Source organism: Xyrauchen texanus, chromosome 25 (genome assembly GCF_025860055.1).
Source record: "Xyrauchen texanus isolate HMW12.3.18 chromosome 25, RBS_HiC_50CHRs, whole genome shotgun sequence".
In the NCBI taxonomy this organism is placed as follows: domain Eukaryota; kingdom Metazoa; phylum Chordata; class Actinopteri; order Cypriniformes; family Catostomidae; genus Xyrauchen; species Xyrauchen texanus.
In genome coordinates, this window is record NC_068300.1 from 2,528,335 (window position 1) to 2,545,857 (window position 17,523).

Below are 17,523 nucleotides of genomic sequence, written 5' to 3' on the forward strand. Positions count from 1 at the left end.
AATAAACACATGAAAGTTCATATTGGAGAGAAACCTTACACGTGCCATCAGTGTGGGAAAGGTTTTGCATATACAGTTTATCTCAAACGTCATCTCGACTGTCACTCTGGAGAGAGACCATTTGAATGTGAAAAGTGTGGTAAAACATTTGTTTTCAAATCAAGCCTAAGAAAACATCTGAAAACTCACACAGATGAGAAGCCTTACAAGTGTTCTTTTTGTGGAAACAGTTTTGCACGCCTGTCCTTTTTGAAAAAGCACCAGAAAATACATACCGGTGTGGGGGCTCATATGTACTTTAAATGTGGTAAGACCTTTATTACAGCCGGCAGCATAAAACAGCACCAAAGAATTCATGCTGGAGAAAAACCATACAAGTGCTCACACTGTGAAAAGAGTTTCAATTGGTCACAAAACCTGAAAACACATGAGAGATTTCATACCGGAGAAAAACCTTTCAAGTGCTCACACTGTGGAAAGAGTTTCACTAAGTCACAAGACCTGAAAATACACAAGAGATTTCATACTGGAGAAAAACCTTTCAAGTGCTCTCACTGTGAAAAGAGTTTCACTCTGTCTCATCACCTGAAAACACACGAGAGAATTCATACTGGAGAAAAACCTTACAAGTGCTCACACTGTGGAAAGAGGTTCACTCAGTCCCATCACCTGAAATCACACGAGAGAATCCATACCGGAGAAAAACCTTACAAGTGTTCACACTGTGGAAAGAGTTTCACTCAGTCAAAAGACCTGAAATCACATGAGAGAATCCATACTGGAGAAAAACCTTACAAGTGCTCACACTGTGAAAAGAGTTACACTCAGTCACGTAACCTGAAATCACATGCGAGAATCCATACTGGAGAAAAACCATACAAGTGCTCACACTGTGAAAAGAGTTTCACTTGGTCCCAAGACCTAAAAAAACACAAGAGAATCCATACTGGAGAAAAACCATACAAGTGCTCACACTGTGAAAAGAGTTTCACTCTGTCACAAAACCTGAAAGCACACAAGAGAATTCATACTGGAGAAAAACCTTACAAGTGCTCACACTGTGAAAAGAGTTTCACTCTGTCACAAAACCTGAAAGCACACGAGAGAATTCATACCGGAGAAAAACCTTACAAGTGCTCACACTGTGAAAAGAGTTTCACTCTGTCACAAAACCTGAAAGCACATGAGAGAATTCATTCTGGAGAAAAAGTTTATAAGTGCTCACACTGTGAAAAGAGTTTCACTTATTCACAAAACCTGAAAAAACATGAGAGCATTCATACTGGAAATAATCCTTACAAGTGCTCACTGTGGAAAGAGTTTCACATGGATACATTACCTGAAAACACGAGAGAATCCATACTGGAGAAAAACCGTACAAGTGCTCTTCATGTGGGAAAATTTTCTACATAGACATGAAAAAAAAAGAATTGCTGAGCAAAAGTAATCTTTAGGTCCAACAAGATTAAGTAAATACAGTCAGGTCCATAAATATTGGGACATCGACACAATTCTAATCTTTTTGGCTCTATACACCACCACATTGGATTTGAAATGAAACGAATAAGATGTGCTTTAACTGCAGACTTTCAGCTTTAATTTGAGGGTTTTTACATCCAAATCAGGTGAACGGTGTAGGAATTACAACAGTTTGTATATGTGCCTCCCACTTTTTAAGGGACCAAAAGTAATGGGACAGATTAACAATCATAAATCAAACTTTCACTTTTTAATACTTGGTTGCAAATCCTTTGCAGTCAATTACAGCCTGAAGTCTGGAACCCATAGACATCACCAGACACTGGGTTTCATCCCTGGTGATGCTCTGCCAGGCCTCTACTGCAACTGTCTTCAGTTCCTGCTGGTTCTTGGGGCATTTTCCCTTCAGTTTTGTCTTCAGCAAGTGAAATGCATGCTCAATCGGATTCAGGTCAGGTGATTGACTTGGCCATTACATAACATTCCACTTCTTTCCCTTAAAAAACTCTTTGGTTGCTTTCGCAGTATGCTTCGGGTCATTGTCCATCTGTACTGTGAAGTGCCGTCCAATGAGTTCTGAAGCATTTGGCTGAATATGACCAGATAATATTGCCCGAAACACTTCAGAATTCATCCTGCTGCTTTTGTCAGCAGTGACATCATCAATAAATACAAGAGAACCAGTTCCATTGGCAGCCATACATGCCCACGCCATGACACTACCACCATGCTTCACTGATGAGGTGGTATGCCTTGGATCATGAGCAGTTCCTTTACTTCATACTTTTTTCTTTCCGTCACTCTGGTACAAGTTGATCTTTGTCTCATCTGTCCATAGGATGTTGTTTCAGAACTGTGAAGGCTTTTTTAGATGTTGTTTGGCAAACTCTAATCTGGCCTTCCTGTTTTTGAGGCTCACCAATGGTTTACATCTTGTGGTGAACCCTCTGTATTCACTCTGGTGAAGTCTTCTCTTGATTGTTGACTTTGACACACATACACCTACCTCCTGGAGAGTGTTCTTGATCTGGCCAACTGTTGTAAAGAGTGTTTTCTTCACCAGGGAAAGAATTCTTCGGTCATCTACCTCAGTTGTTTTCCGTGGTCTTCCGGGTCCTTTGGTTTTGCTGAGCTCACCGGTGTGTTCTTTCTTTTTAAGAATGTTCCAAACAGTTGATTTGGCCACACCTAATGTTTTTGCTATCTCTCTGGTGGGTTTGTTTTGATTTTTCAGCCTAATGATGGCTTGCTTCACTGATAGTGACAGCTCTTTGGATCTCATATTGAGAGTTGACAGCAATGAACTCTGGACCTTTTATCTGCTCCTTGTAAATGGGATAATGATGGAATAACACACACCTGGCCATGGAACAGCTGAGCAGCCAATTGTCCCATTACTTTTGGTCCCTTAAAAAATGGGAGGCACATATACAAACTGTTGTAATTCCTACACCGTTCACCTGATTTGGATGTAAATACCCTCAAATTAAAGCTGAAAGTCTGCAGTGAAAGCACATGTTGTTTGTTTAATTTCAAAGCATTGTGGTTGTGTATAGAGCCAAAGAAATTAGAATATGTCCCAATATTTATGGACCTGTCTGTAGTTGGAAAGATGAACCCAAAGATGGAATCTTTCCAAAATGAGTAGCCTCCTCTAAGAAAATTTGTGATGTTTCATTTGTGAATGAATCAGTCTTTTTAAACCAATCTTTTAAGTGAACTAATCTTTCTCGTTCACCTCCATACACTGACTTAGACTTCATGTTCACTGTCTTCACTCCCTTTCGAAGCCAATGAGCTCTAGTTTGATGCACGAGAATGGTTTGGTGATTTTTCATGCCTGTAAAATCTGACTATAGGGCAAGCAAATAGGATTCGAGTGCTGGAGAAATTATTGGTTTCACCGGATGAATGTTTTCTTTGTATTGAACCAGTGTGTGATGTTTTGATTTTCTATTGGTCATGTGTGCTCTCGTCATGCAGATTTAAACTTAAATTTCAATATGCAGCGAAATGACATTTCTTTGATGAGGTTGCCATTATTGATTGAGTACTGTAAAGAAGTTCAATGGAAAGGAGGAGGCGAGAACCAGCTTGACAATATAAATAATAGTTTTAACGATAAACTTATAAAGACACAAACACACACATGACGGACATGCCTGTAAACTATCTCTCTCTCCCGCACAATCCTCCGCAGTCGGCCTTTATCCCTCTCGGAGGCTTGATTAGCCTGATAAAGGACCGGGTGTATATAATCACGACCCGCCCTCTGCCCTGCCACATTCCTCCCTCATTCTCTCAGGCAGGGGAGCCCCTGGCATGACATACACTCCTCCCCCTCTTTCCCTAGGGAGGGGCGTGCCGTCTGCCAGCAGGTCATCCCTGTCTACCTGGACGAGGGAGGGGACAAGGGGAGGGAAACAGAAATAATTAAATGGGGGGGGGGGGGGGGTACTTAATGTAACAGTGTAGTACCCCCCCAAAAAACACTGTAAAATTTCCCCATGAAATGTATAAACATCTCAATTTGTTTATAATGTACCAATTTTATAGCCCAGCAATATATGTATTAATTTGTTTAGTGTGTACAAGGAAACTATTATTTTGCACATTTCTGCATATTATTTTAATGTTTAATAAAGTAAATTTCATCCCCATCATTATTGAATCCAAATTTTTGGGTTAGATTTTTATTGTGTGCAGTGCATAGATGTACTATTGTAGTATTACAGTTTACTTGCATTATCGTCTGAGGCTGTACAATAGTGTATACAAATAATAAAATTTTCAACTAGAATTGATGTACAGGTAATCTCAAATCATGAGGTTCATCCGCACAGGAAAACACAAACATGTAACAGCGTTTTCAGAACATCTTAAACTACTTCAAAATTCTCATCAAATAATTCTCCACACGCAGCAATGACAGCTTTGCAGATCCCTGTTATTCTAGCTGTCAGTTTGTCCAGATACTCGGGTGACATTTCACCCCACTCTTCCACTTGCCATAGATGTGGTCTTGTCGGCACTTCTCACACACCTTACAGTCTAGCTGGACCCACAAAAGCTCAATGGGGTTAAGATCCATAACACTGTTTTCCAATTATCTTTTATCCAATGTCTGTGTTACTTTACCCACTCTAGCCTTTTTGTTTGGCCAAAAAGTGGCTTTTTCTTCGCAATTCTTCCCATAAGGCCTGCACCCCTGAGTCTTCTCTTTACTGTTGTACATGAAACTGGTGTTTAGCAGGTAGAATTCAATGAAGCTGTCAGCTGAGGATATTTGAGGCATCAAATTAGTTTCTCAAACTAGAGACTCTGATGTACTTATCCTCTTGTTTAGTTGTACATTGGGGCCATCCACATTTCTTTCTGTCCTTGTTAGAGCCAGTTGTCCTTTGTCTTTGAAGACTGTAGTTCAGGGATGGGCAAATTTGAAGGGGCCGAGGGCCAATATTTTTTCACCTTTCTACCAAGGGGTCGGATTACAAATCCAAATTTTTTTCAATAGTTGTAATAACATCATAAACTGAATGCAATCTTTACATCATCCCTTTTCCAAAGAAATAAAATCAATCCTCAGATTTGTCTGATGGCCCGTATTCAACAATACAGAGGCCCGTATACGGACCGCAAGTTGCCTATCCCTGCTGTAGTGTATACCTTTGTTTGACATCTTCAGTTTTTTGGCAGTTTCAAGCATTGTATAGCCTTCATCCCTCAAAACAATGAGTGACTGATGAGTTTCTAGAGAAAGCTGTTTCTTTTTTGCCATTATTACCTAATATTGCCTTAAGACATGCCAGTCTATTGCATACTGTGGCAACTCAAAAACAAACACAAAAGACAATGTAAAGGTTCATTTAACGAACCAAATAGCTTTCAGCTGTGTTTGATATAATGGCAAAGGGATTTGATAGTACCAATTAGCAAATTTGCATGATTATTACTGTTTGAGTGATGGCTGCTGGAAATCTTTGATCTAGATTTGATCAAAAATGATTTTTTTTTCAAATAGTGATGGTGCTGATTTTTTACATCAGTAATCAAGTCATTTTTATTTGTATAGTGCCTTTCACAACACACATTGTTTTAAAGTAGCTTTACAGAAAATCATTGTGAATTATGTTTAAAAATAAGTAATTAAATAATAATTGTATTTAGAAACCCAGTGCACAAGCCGAATGTGACAGTGGCAAAGAACAAAAAAACGTCATCAGATGTTACTTTATGGAGAAAAATAACCTTGGGAGAAACCAGGCTCACTGTGGGGCCAGTTTCCCTCTGGCTAACATTGGTTGACCATAAAGAGTCAGGACCTTGGTTTAACGTCTCGTCCGAAGGACGGTGCCTTTTTACTGTATAGTGTCTCTGTAACTATACTGGGGCATTAGGACCCACACAGAGCTCAGAGTGAGCAGCCCCTGCTGGCCTCCTTAATACCCTCTTCCAGCAGCAACCTTAGTGATCCCCAGGAGGTCTCGCATCCAGGTACTGACCAGGCTCAACCTTGCTTAGCTTCAGTGGTCAACTGGTCTTGAGCTACAGGGTGATATGGCTGCTGGTTATATGAATATAATGCCAATATTACTTAATTATATGTAGTGCAAGTCATGGTTAAAAAATTATTAAACTAAGTGTTAAGGGTGAGTATTTAAACAAAAAATGTTTAAGAATTGTAAGTTGAATGACTTTGAAGCCAATCCTGGATTAACTGCAGAAGTTCACATAGATGCATTGTTCTTTGTTAGTTGGCTGATGAAGTATTTTGTTGGCAATTAATTGATAGTCTATGTATTCCACTATAAGAGAGTAGTCCATCATAGACTGATAGTTTATGAAGAGGTGATGCAGGCAGAGATCAGAGAGGTGCATCGCAGTTCAACCGCCTGGTAAGTTCGGTGAGGTCTATCCTAAGTCCAAGGTTCAGGCAATGGCATATGATGAATCCCATGTCATATGGTTGAAGTTGGCATCAGTTCATACTCTGAAGTCCATCATAATAGACTGAAGTGATGTTTGGCTGGCACTGGCTGCATTTAGTCATCATCACTCAGAGACACGTAGCAGTGGAGTACAACATGAAGCAGGAATGGAGCTGGATCCAGCCAGTTCTGGTAACCTCAGGGTCGGAGTCCTGAGGTTGAGACAGGGATACAAATTGAATAATATTAGTATAGATGACATTCAATTTATTGCAGTTAAAGGTCATGATCAATGTTTCTGTTTCCAGCAGACCAAACTAAAGCATCCTAATTGTGAGTTGAAGGATAAATTAGGTGCATGCCTGGCTAAATAGATTCGTTTTTAGTCTAGACTTAATATGAAAAGGATCTACCTCCATTTCGATATTCTAATAGTAGTTATAGGTAGTGTTCATTATGTAATTACATGCAAAATAGGTATAGATGTTTCTGAGTATAATAAAAACACGGTTCCAAGATGGAAATTTAAAAAGGCATATTGGGAGGCATATACATATCTTAGTGAGGTAGAATTAACAGGATTAGATTTAGAGTTGGTGGAGGATATAGAAGTTTAATGGGAAAATATGAGAAGTTTTTTTTTATAAAATAATAGACATTTTCATAGGAAAAAAGGAAAGTGTAAAAAGAGGAACAGATCAATGTAGTAATGCTGTGCAAAATAGGAATAAAGCATTTAGAAAGATCAGAAAGACTTATTTGTATGAAGACTTATTGATAAGAAAGCAGAAGTAAGAAGGATAGTTCGAGTAGCTAAAAGGAAGTAATGGAGAGATTGGTATAGCACAATAGGAGGAGATAATGACATAAGTGAAGTATGGGGTTCAATAAGGAAAATTGGTTGGAATTTATCAAAATCAAAGGAAGAATAGATCAATAAAAATGTATAAAGAGCAGAATAAGAGACAGAATCCAGATGTGCTGTGAAAAGAAATTCTTCTGGAGACACTTTAGATACAGAATTGACCTTATATGAACTAAAAAGAGCTCTAGGGGGAGTTAAGCATACATCTCTTAGCAAAGACCCTAATATGTTACTGATATGTCTGATAGATCATTAAACATAATTTAAGTCTGTTTAATAAGATGGAATGCAGGTTTGACATGAAAATTACATGGAGTACTCATAAATAAGATGGAAGAGAAATGTAAGAAGATTTGAAAGATGTGTGTTTCAGGTCGGGAATGGGGGGCTGATAGAATGGCACTGAAAACTATTTATTCTGCAATGAGAAGAGCAATACTAGACTATGGATCAGCATCTAAATCACAATTAGGAAAATTAGAGAGAATTCAGTCACAAGCATTAAGAATTTGTTGTGGAGATTATCCTTCTTCAGTACCAGCATTACAGGTGGAGATTGGAGAGATGCCAATCCACTTAAGAAGGAAGCAACTGATATTGACATACTGGGCGAACTGAAAAGGTCAGAAAGATAATCACCCTGCAAAAAAGGTTCTAGAGGCATGTTGGGAACATGGGAAATGCTAAATTAATAGTTTTGGCTGAATTATTAAGGATTTAGTGCAGGATATGACATTAAACGAGTATAATGTTACCCCAGAGGTATTATTACCATCAATACCTCTATGGATCTCACCACAGCCAAATGTTGATTTATTCCTATTGGAAGCAAGACAAGATAAGGATCAAAATGCTTTAGAAGCAGAATCAACAAGGGAGTATCTATGGACTAAGTATGAAAGGTATATACAGGTTTTTACAGATGCATCTAATGATCCAGGGAATGGTCAGGTGGGGGTAGCATACATCATCCCAAGATTGAAAGTGGCAGAAGTAAAAAGGGTATCAGATCAAGTTTCGTGTTTACAGGAGAATTACTAGCAATTAACAAAATTAAATATATGGGATTAAACGAAACTCTCATATGTTCAGATTCAAGCTATGCCTGGAAGCTCAACAGTCTGAAACTAGACAAGATATATTGATGGAGATTTTTCAGGTATTATATATAATAAAGCAGACAAAAAAAGACAGTTCAGTTTTTATGGGTTCCAGTGCATATTGGAGTATCAGGGAATGAGGAAGCAGATAAATGAGCAAAACAAGTAATGGCAAAGGAAAATATAGACATGCATATAATAAATCAGAAATCAAATCAATAATAAAAAGGAGTTAAATCAAATATGGCAATTTTATTGGGATAATGAACAAAAGGGTAGACATCTACATTTAATTCAACCATTAGTAGGAAGAGGAAGGAATTCAGGTGGGAGGAGAAAAGAAGACTGTATTTTATCTAGACTCAGACTTGGACATACAGGATTTAACTCAACAATGTAATAGGAAAACATCTTACAGGATTATGTGATTGGTGTGGAGTGAGAGAAACAGTGGAACATGTATTAATACAGTGTAACAGATATACAGAGGATATCCAGTAAGAGGGGATAGTCTATAATAGAACTTGGTTAATTGAAATAATGTAGCTAGGCCATAAAAGTGGGCAGTGAGGGACTTGGGGCTGAAATGGAGGAGCTGAACATGCAGCACCATTGGAAGCACGGGTCCTGAAGGTCTGGAGAGAAGGGAAAGAGTCTCCATAACCGACAGTGGCGGTAATGCTCTGTTTTAGAATGCGAGCCGCCAATAAAAAAGAAGAAGAAGAAGCTTCGCATTCCAGTCTGGTCGGTGGCGGTAATGCACCGGAAGCTGGCTCGCCAACCACCAACCTCAGAAGAAGAAGAAGAATCAGCAGCGCTCATCTCATCTGTGAGATTTATTTATGTTTGTGTTCTGTGCATGTTGTTTTTCTCTCTTTGGCGTTTTAATGATCGTATTAGAAGATTATTAGCGTCGTTTGTGGCGGTTTTGTGACGGACTCTTTAAAATATTCAGTTTCAGGAGAAACAAACAAAAAAAAACTTACCATGATTTTACTACAGTTGCTATAGTTTATCTATGATATTCGTAGTGAAACTATAGTACTACAGGAAAACGAATACTGTCATTTAAAAAACATAATTTTGTGATTATTATGTAATAACAATAGTTTAAATATGATTAAGTGGTAGTTTAACCATTGTATTTGTAATTAAACCAAAGTTGTCACAAGATTAACCATGGGTAACTGCAATGAAAATGTACTAAAATATAGAGTTAGTCAATAATCTAGTTTCCATCCACTTCTTACCGTCTTCTGCCCGTTTCCATTCAAATGGCTTTTTATTGATATAAATGGTGTGCGTGATGACGTCATGCTTCAAAACACTTTGTCGCATAAGTTTTGGTTTATCGCAAAATAAATCTGAAATATAAAATTTATTAAACATTTTTAAATATTCAGTTTCAGGAGAATTGAGTAGAAATCTGAGAATATCATGTTTAATTTCTAATAAATGAGTTCCTTAAATTCATCGGCTAGTTGTAAATGAGTTAAATGAAGGTGAGTAAATGTTAAAGTCTGTTATGATATCTGATAATATTCCTGCTGTCTGTAAAATGAAACCAAACTCCACACATTTATATTTATAGGATACATATCAGAAACAAAGTTATTTAACAGAGCTGTTTATAATCCTATAATAATGTTTTTGAGTTATGAATGTCAGTTCATTATAATGATGATGTTTTTGTGTTTAGATGTTCATCTTGAGAGCAGGTGGATGTGATCTGCTGTAAATCAGTAGGAACTGATCTGTCCATGCTGGATATTGATGATTTCATCACAGGAATCTCTCAGCTGAAGAAAGAGTTGACGTCACTGAAGACAAAACTGATGGAGAGAGACGACAGGTTACAGGTTAAACATTAATTTCATCCTTAAACTTGAGATTTTAAGCTTTTAAATTATGTGATATGATGAACGGTACAGATGTGATTGTGTTTTTCAGGAGCTGGAAAAGGTTTCCTGTCAATCTTCAGTGTGTGTGATTGATGGGACCTCCACAGAATGTCAGGATTCAGTGTGGAGCAGCAGAGATCAGTCCACACCACAGCGACTGCTGGACAAACTCTCTGAACAGAGATCCAGAGACACACAGGACTCACAGCTCACTTTACTCTGTTCTACTGACGGTAATCAGGGTGATCAAACCTCCACAGAGTCTCAGACTTCTGTCTGTAACGCTGGAGAACAGCAGATGCTGATGACACCAATGAAGATTGAAGTGAAGGAGGAGGAGATAAAAGAAGAAAACACATCAGAGGAACAACAGGGAGATGATGATGATCAAACCTCCACAGAGTCTCTGACTTCTGTCTGTAATGCTGGAGAACAGCAGATGCTGCAGACACCAGTAAAGACTGAAGTGAAACAGGAGGAGATAATAGAAGAGGAACAACAGAGTAATGAAGATGATGGTAATGATCAACCCTCCACAGAGTCTCTGACTTCTGTCTGTAATGCTGGAGAACAGCAGATGCTGCAGACACCAGTGAAGATGTGTTCAGTGACGCTGCTGGACTGCAGGAACCTGATGAAGATGAGAGGAGAAATCAAAGTAGAGGAACAACAGAGTAATGAAGATGATGATCAAACCTCCACAGTGTCTCTTGCTTCTGTCTGTAATGCTGGAGAACAGCAGATGCTGCCAGTGAAGATCGAAGTGAAGCAGGAGGAGATAAAAGAAGAAAACACAACAGAGGAACAAAAGAGAGATGAAGATGATTATATTTCTTCAGGTATGTTTCTTCAATGATTTACATTTTCATGTCTATTGACTGTCATTTTACAAGTCGTTATATCACTCAAAACAGATCCCTGCTGTTTTTATTTTTGCTAAAGTGCTCAGTAGGGTTGGGCAATGTCCCCTAAATTGGCAGTTGACGATGTTGACAGTAAAACATCGCGATGGACAATGATATCGTCGGCGGGGTGGGGTTATATAATTTCATATAATTTTCAAAAATTATATGACAAATTATAATTTCGTTATTTTACTAACCCAACTAATGACTCGTCGGCGCTTTATCAGTAGGTTGCACGCACACGTGAAGCATTTTTTTTAGCTTTCACTTAAGAAGAGTTGTGCACTATTTATTTTAATATATCTCTTTACATAAATACTATTTTCCACTTAAAAACTATAATTTCGTTATTTTACTATCCCAACTGACTCATCCGGCTTTCCAATAGGTTGCACGTAAGGGGAAAAATATTTCTTCCACTTAAGAAGAGTTGTGCACTTTTAAGCACTTTTTATTTTAATATATCTCTTTACATAGACATTTGTTTTCCACTGAAAAACTATAATTTCGTTATTTTACTAGCCCAACTAATTAGTAGCCTACTCATCCGGGCTTTTTAATATATTGCGCCTAAGAAAAAAAAGTCGTCTTTGGGCAGCCTTCTTGCGAAGAGAGCAGCCACAGCCACACTCACTGACGAGCAAAAGGTGGAGGCAGATATTACCATGTACCTGCAGGAAATGGCCATTGATGGGGAAGAGGACCCGCTGACTTGGTGGAAAACGTACGACAAAAGGTTTCCGTTCATGGCAAGATTAGCACGGAAATATCTGTGCATATGTGCTACCAGTACTCCATCAGAGCGGGTCTTCAGCACAGCGGGTAGTGTAGTTACTCCAATCCGCAGCTTATTAAAACCAGATAAAGTGAATATGTTGGTATTTCTGGCCAGAAACATCGAAATTTAAACATGGTCTATGGTGAAAGATATTAGACTTCTTTACGCATTTTTCAGCCATCCGTTGTGGAGCTATTCGATTTTGCATATTATTTTTTAAACGTTCATTTGTGTAGTTCATATGACCACTTTACAATATTCCAATAACATAATTTATTTTGTAGCCTGTGCTGCAGTTAATTGTGCTGCTAATTATAAGTGAAATGTTAATGCCGAGTTTCGGTCTGAGTGTTGTTCCCGTTTTCTTGTTCTTTATTTGTTGTTCTTCTATGTTTTAATAAATGTGTGTTATTCATATTCAACTTGTTTCTTTCATTTGATTTGACATTATGGATTTATGGCCAAGGAAATTTTTCTTTAAAAGTATTAACCAGACAAAAGTTATTTGACGTTCGCTGGTCTGGGTTTATCTTAAACTGCCGCTTCAGTGTATACAAGAGCTATGTGACAATGAGCAAGATTTTCTGAGACACTACAACTACTAATAATTAATTTATAAAGGCTATTTTCTTGTAGCCTACAACATAACATATTTTAATCTAAATGTACAGTGTAAGACATGTAAAAAAAAGACAAGAAGCTAACAATGTCAAGATCAATATTTGTGTAGCCTGCCTGACACGGTATTTTCACAGACTAACACGTCACGTCTCTGGCATATACTACAGTATTTAAAATAGCATATATGCATTAGTTATATTCTCAATTTAATTTACAGAGCAATCCCTGCAAAGTTTTTAGGTTAACTATAGAAGAGACTAGGATTAGTTAGTCACACTAGCAAGACTCGCAAAAGGGGGCGTGGCATCACGATGGTGGCTCTACATCGTGATGTTGGTCAGCCATCACGATGGACGATGATATCGTCCATCGGCACAATCCTAGTGCTCAGTAGGGTTGTAGCGGTATACTGGTTTCACTGTATACCACGGTATGAAAATTGACGGTGTACCATATACATTTGCTTATCTACAGTATTGTGAAAAAAAAATGCAACCGGATGGAGAATCTCGTATGCATCTCTTTTCCTCCTCTACTGCCTGTCAGACTCGTCAACTTGCGCCACACATGCAGTGGAGAAATTGTCAGAGAGAAGCGAGGCAAGGGGGTCTGACACGAGTGAGTGTGTAAAAGAGTGTGTATAAGCGGTTAGTTAAAGCAGTGTTTCTCAACTGGTTGGCGGCAACCCAAAAGTGGGTCGCAGGTCTATTCGGACTGGGTAGCAGACAGCAGGGACAGAACAATGCATGGTTCTCCCATTGAAGATGGTGGCCACCCAAGTGATAGCCTATTTTTGATAGCAATTAGCTAAAGGCTTTTCATCTGCACTTTCGCATGAGTGTAACAGAACCAGCTCGTGATCAAGATATACTCTGCTCTCTCGCGTGCCTGCAACAACCAGGCTTCCCTCGATATTGTGGAGTGCAGACCTCAAAACTGATTTGACCAATTTCAGTTCAGCATGACCTTTAAGCTCTGCCTCCCAGATGCTCTAAGTTCCAGCCGTCGGCTGAAAAGAGCAACAATGCGCACATTTTTTTTTTTTATTAAACATCAACTTTACAAAATTGTTTCTATTTTCTATTTCTAAGTAATTGTTATTTTTGACAATTTTATAGTTTCAAAAGAAATAATCTAATCTATCACTGTTACAGTGACAGTTGTAGTTAAAGTTTCAAGATGTGTTTCAGCTAGTATTTATTTTTTCATAAATGCTATAATTTGTTATTATTATTATTACTGTTATTTAAGACCATCTACACTGACCTAACCATGGTAACGAGGAGCCTTTCCTCCTGTGTAATATGAAAGTTATGTTTGATATTAGGAAACAAATGGGATAATAATGGGCTCATATAAGCAAATATGCTCTTCATTTGTTAAAAGGGAAACAACAAAAATGTCACTTGATGCATGTCCTTGTACTTGAAACCATGACAAAACTATGCGACATAAAAGTAAATGTGACCCAGGATACATTAAATATAGGTTTTGTTTTTACTTGGTCTCCACTTGATTTCCAATGTAAAATCTGTCCTGAAGCAAAACCAGTTGATAAGCACTGTGTTAAAGGGACAGACAGAAGCATTCTGGCTGCACTGTTGCACACCTACAGTATATGTTAATTGTTAATAATCATAGGACATTACTTTAAATCTCTAGTAGTTAATTTAACATGCTATGCTAACACGTAAACTAACATGCTTTAGGTATTTAACTTGTTATAGTTACATGCTATTACACATCCATTAAAAAAAACTTCTGTTTTCACTCCTTTAAGGGTTATTGTAACTGATAATAATAATTGTGTAATACCTTATACCGTGAAACCGTGATATTTTCTGAGATGGTTATCGTACTGTGAAAATCTTATACCGTTGCAACCCTAGTGCTCAGTTTAAAAAGGTGCATGTAATAGGTCAGGTTGGAATTATTCGGGCTGCAGCTTTTCTGATAACATTAGGTGTCTCATCAATATCATGTGGTCAGTGGCGAATGATCAGATTCCGGATGCTGCCATCCCACTTGACGCCAAAAAGTCATTTGATATGGTAAAGTGGGATTATCTTTAAGATTTTGGAAATGTACAGGTTTTAGAATACGTTTAGTGGATAGATTCATTTGCTTTATAGACACCCGGCAGCAGCGTTAAAAACAAATGGATTCATTTCAGATTATTTTACTCTGAATAGGGGCACCCGATAGGGTTGCCCTCTTTCCCCATTATTGTTCTGTTATACCCTGGAACCATTAGCAACCATGATAAGAAAGGAAGTTGTTTTTCCGGGTGGGTGCGCATAAGCTTTTGCATTACGCAGATGATATTTCATTATTTTTTGTCTCTGACCCCACTAGATCTATGCCTTGCCTCCGCAGAATTAGTAATTCCTTTTCTAAATTCTCGGGAGTTAATTGGTCTAAATCCGAAGCTTTGGCTCTGACAGTGTACTGCCCTGTAACGGCTTTTCAGCCGGGCATCTTCCAATGGCCCAATCAGGGCATTACGTATTTGGGCATCTTATTCACAGCAAATTTATGTGATTTAGTTAATTTTGACCCTTTAATAAAAAGGTTTTCGAGCAATATGGGCAGGTGGGCTTTATTACAGTTATCACAATAAGATGATTGCAAAGGTTTTTGTTTTTAAAAGGAATTGAATTCCAAAATTGAACTACCTGCTACAGTCTGTCCCTGTAGATGTCCCCCTCTCTTATTTCAAGCAACATAGCGAAGTCCTTAATTTGGAATGGTAAACATCTCAGATTACATTTCAATAAACTGCATAGGTTGATTGACAAAGATGGGCTAGGCCTACCTAAGATTTTGTTTTATTATTATGCGTTAGGTTTCAGACATTTGGCTCATTGGTCACTTCCGCCTGAGAGAGCCCCTCCCTGGATTTGTATTAAACTGGAATTTCTTGTCCCTATTTCGCCATTACAAAGCCTTCAAACAAACCAGAGAAGTTAAGTTACACCCCATTATCTCACATTTGCACTCAATATGGACAAAAGTATCCATAGTGTTTCAGACATTTATTTAAATGTTGCCTTGAGCATATGGCTGAACCCAAAATTATGTATTAATATTTATATAAATATTAATATACGTGGATTGTGATGGGGATTGCTACACTTGGTGACTGTTCGAAAATTTGGTTCAACATTTTGGGATCCACAGATCTAAGTTCTTTAGGTATTTACCTACTCTGTACTATTTATGGGAGTAGCTTACACCCCCCTAAAGTGGCAGACACTCTGGGAGGTGTGATTTTCTGCTTTTGGAAAAGGTCATGAGTCATCAGTGTATTACTCCCTGCTAAAACAGTGTCTGGGGGACGGAGCTTTAACTTCTCTCAAGAGATTATGGGAGAGAGATTTCAACTTGGTATTGGAGGAGGGAGGGTGGACTAGGATTAAAACAAAAATGTCAAGTCTGCATCTAGAGATGCAAGGGTGTGCCTTATGCAATTCACGATTTTACATAGATTCTTCTGGAACCCCTTTAAATGTCTTTTGGTGGTGTGTTAAGATCCAAGAATTTTGGTTGAAGGTTCAGAGTTTTGTGTGTGACGTGTTGGGCACTCGGGTTTCATTTTGCCCCGGACTCTGTATTTTGGGTGGAAGAGGCGGTCATCGATAAAGAGAATAGGCACATAAAGAGTTGGGCCCTAACCAGTGTCATGATCGCCTGACAGATTGTTATAAGGGTGATTTAGGTCGGCTGGAGTGCCTATAATTTCAGGAGTGGTGCTTGGGAGATTGGGAGGGTGGCGGGTTCTTTTGAAGAAGGGTCATTTAGAAAACTGTGCAAATAGGACTCGTTTGTGGGGTAGTTGTAGTTGGCAAAATGTGTGTTTGTTATTGTTATTATTTTCTTTGGTCTATAATCATGTATGACCACTGGGATGTTGTTTGGGGCCAGGGTGGGAATGGGAGGGGTAATAGTGGGGTTGGATAGCCCTCCAACTTAAGAAAAAGAAAGCTACAAATATTGAATATAACATACTATTATTCTATTTCGCCATCCTGTATGGGTTGGATTTCTAGGCCAGTGGTTCTCAATTGGTTTTGCTTCGAGACCCAGATTTTACAATTGACTTCAAGTTGCGACCCAAATCCCAAATTCAGTATCTCCGAAAATTAGAATATTACTTAAGACCAATACAAAAAAAGGATTTTTAGAAACATTGGCCAACTGAAAAGTATGAGCATGTACAGCACTCAATACTTAGTTGGGGCTCCTTTTGCCTGAATTACTGCAGCAATGCGGCATGGCATGGAGTCGATCAGTCTGTGGTGCTGCTCGGGTGTTATGAGAGCCCAGGTTGCTCTGATAGTGGCCTTCAGCTCTTCTGCATTGTTGGGTCTGGCGTATCGCAGCTTCCTCTTCACAATACCCCATAGATTTTCTATAGGGTTAAGGTCAGGCGAGTTTGCTGGCCAATTAAGAACAGGGATACCATGGTCCTTAAACCAGGCACTAGTAGCTTTGGCACTGTGTGCAGGTGCCAAGTCCTGTTAGAAAATGAAATCTGCATCTCCATAAAGTTGGTCAGCAGCAGGAAGCATGAAGTGCTCTAAAACTTCCTGGTAGACGGCTACGTTGACCTTGGACCTTAGAAAACACAGTGGACCAACACCAGCAGATGACATGGCACCCCAAACCATCACTGACTGTGGAAACTTTACACTGGACTTCAAGCAACGTGGATTCTGTGCCTCTCCTCTCTTCCTCCAGACTCTGGGACCTTGATTTCCAAAGGAAATGCAAAATTGACTTTCATCAGAGAACATAACTTTGGACCACTCAGCAGCAGTCCAGTCCTTTTTGTCTTTAGCCCAGGCGAGACGCTTCTGACGCTGTGTCTTGTTCAAGAGTGGCTTGACACAAGGAATGCGACAGTTGAAACCCATGTCTGGCATACGTCTGTGCGTGGTGGTTCT

The 17,523-nt window shown here is 38.8% G+C and overlaps 2 protein-coding genes, 1 long non-coding RNA gene and 1 pseudogene across 4 annotated transcripts in view; 3 read left to right on the forward strand and 1 right to left on the reverse strand.

Annotated features, from left to right (window-relative positions):
- LOC127618545 (zinc finger protein 721-like) overlaps positions 1-1,567 on the forward strand; it is a 28,256-nt gene extending 26,689 nt beyond the window's left edge. Inside the window, exon 6 of the mRNA XM_052091046.1 lies at positions 433-1,567. Within this exon, the coding sequence (XP_051947006.1) occupies positions 433-1,413 (981 nt within the window). The 3' untranslated portion in view covers positions 1,414-1,567. The remainder of the gene's footprint in view (positions 1-432) is intronic.
- The window catches only part of LOC127618652 (uncharacterized), a 202,113-nt gene that overhangs the window by 82,684 nt on the left and 101,906 nt on the right, over positions 1-17,523 (reverse strand). The window lies entirely within an intron of this gene.
- The window catches only part of LOC127618567 (zinc finger protein 436-like), a 185,794-nt gene that overhangs the window by 27,934 nt on the left and 140,337 nt on the right, over positions 1-17,523 (forward strand). The window lies entirely within an intron of this gene.
- Positions 9,129-17,523, forward strand: part of LOC127618635 (zinc finger protein 721-like) — a 117,154-nt pseudogene continuing 108,759 nt past the window's right edge.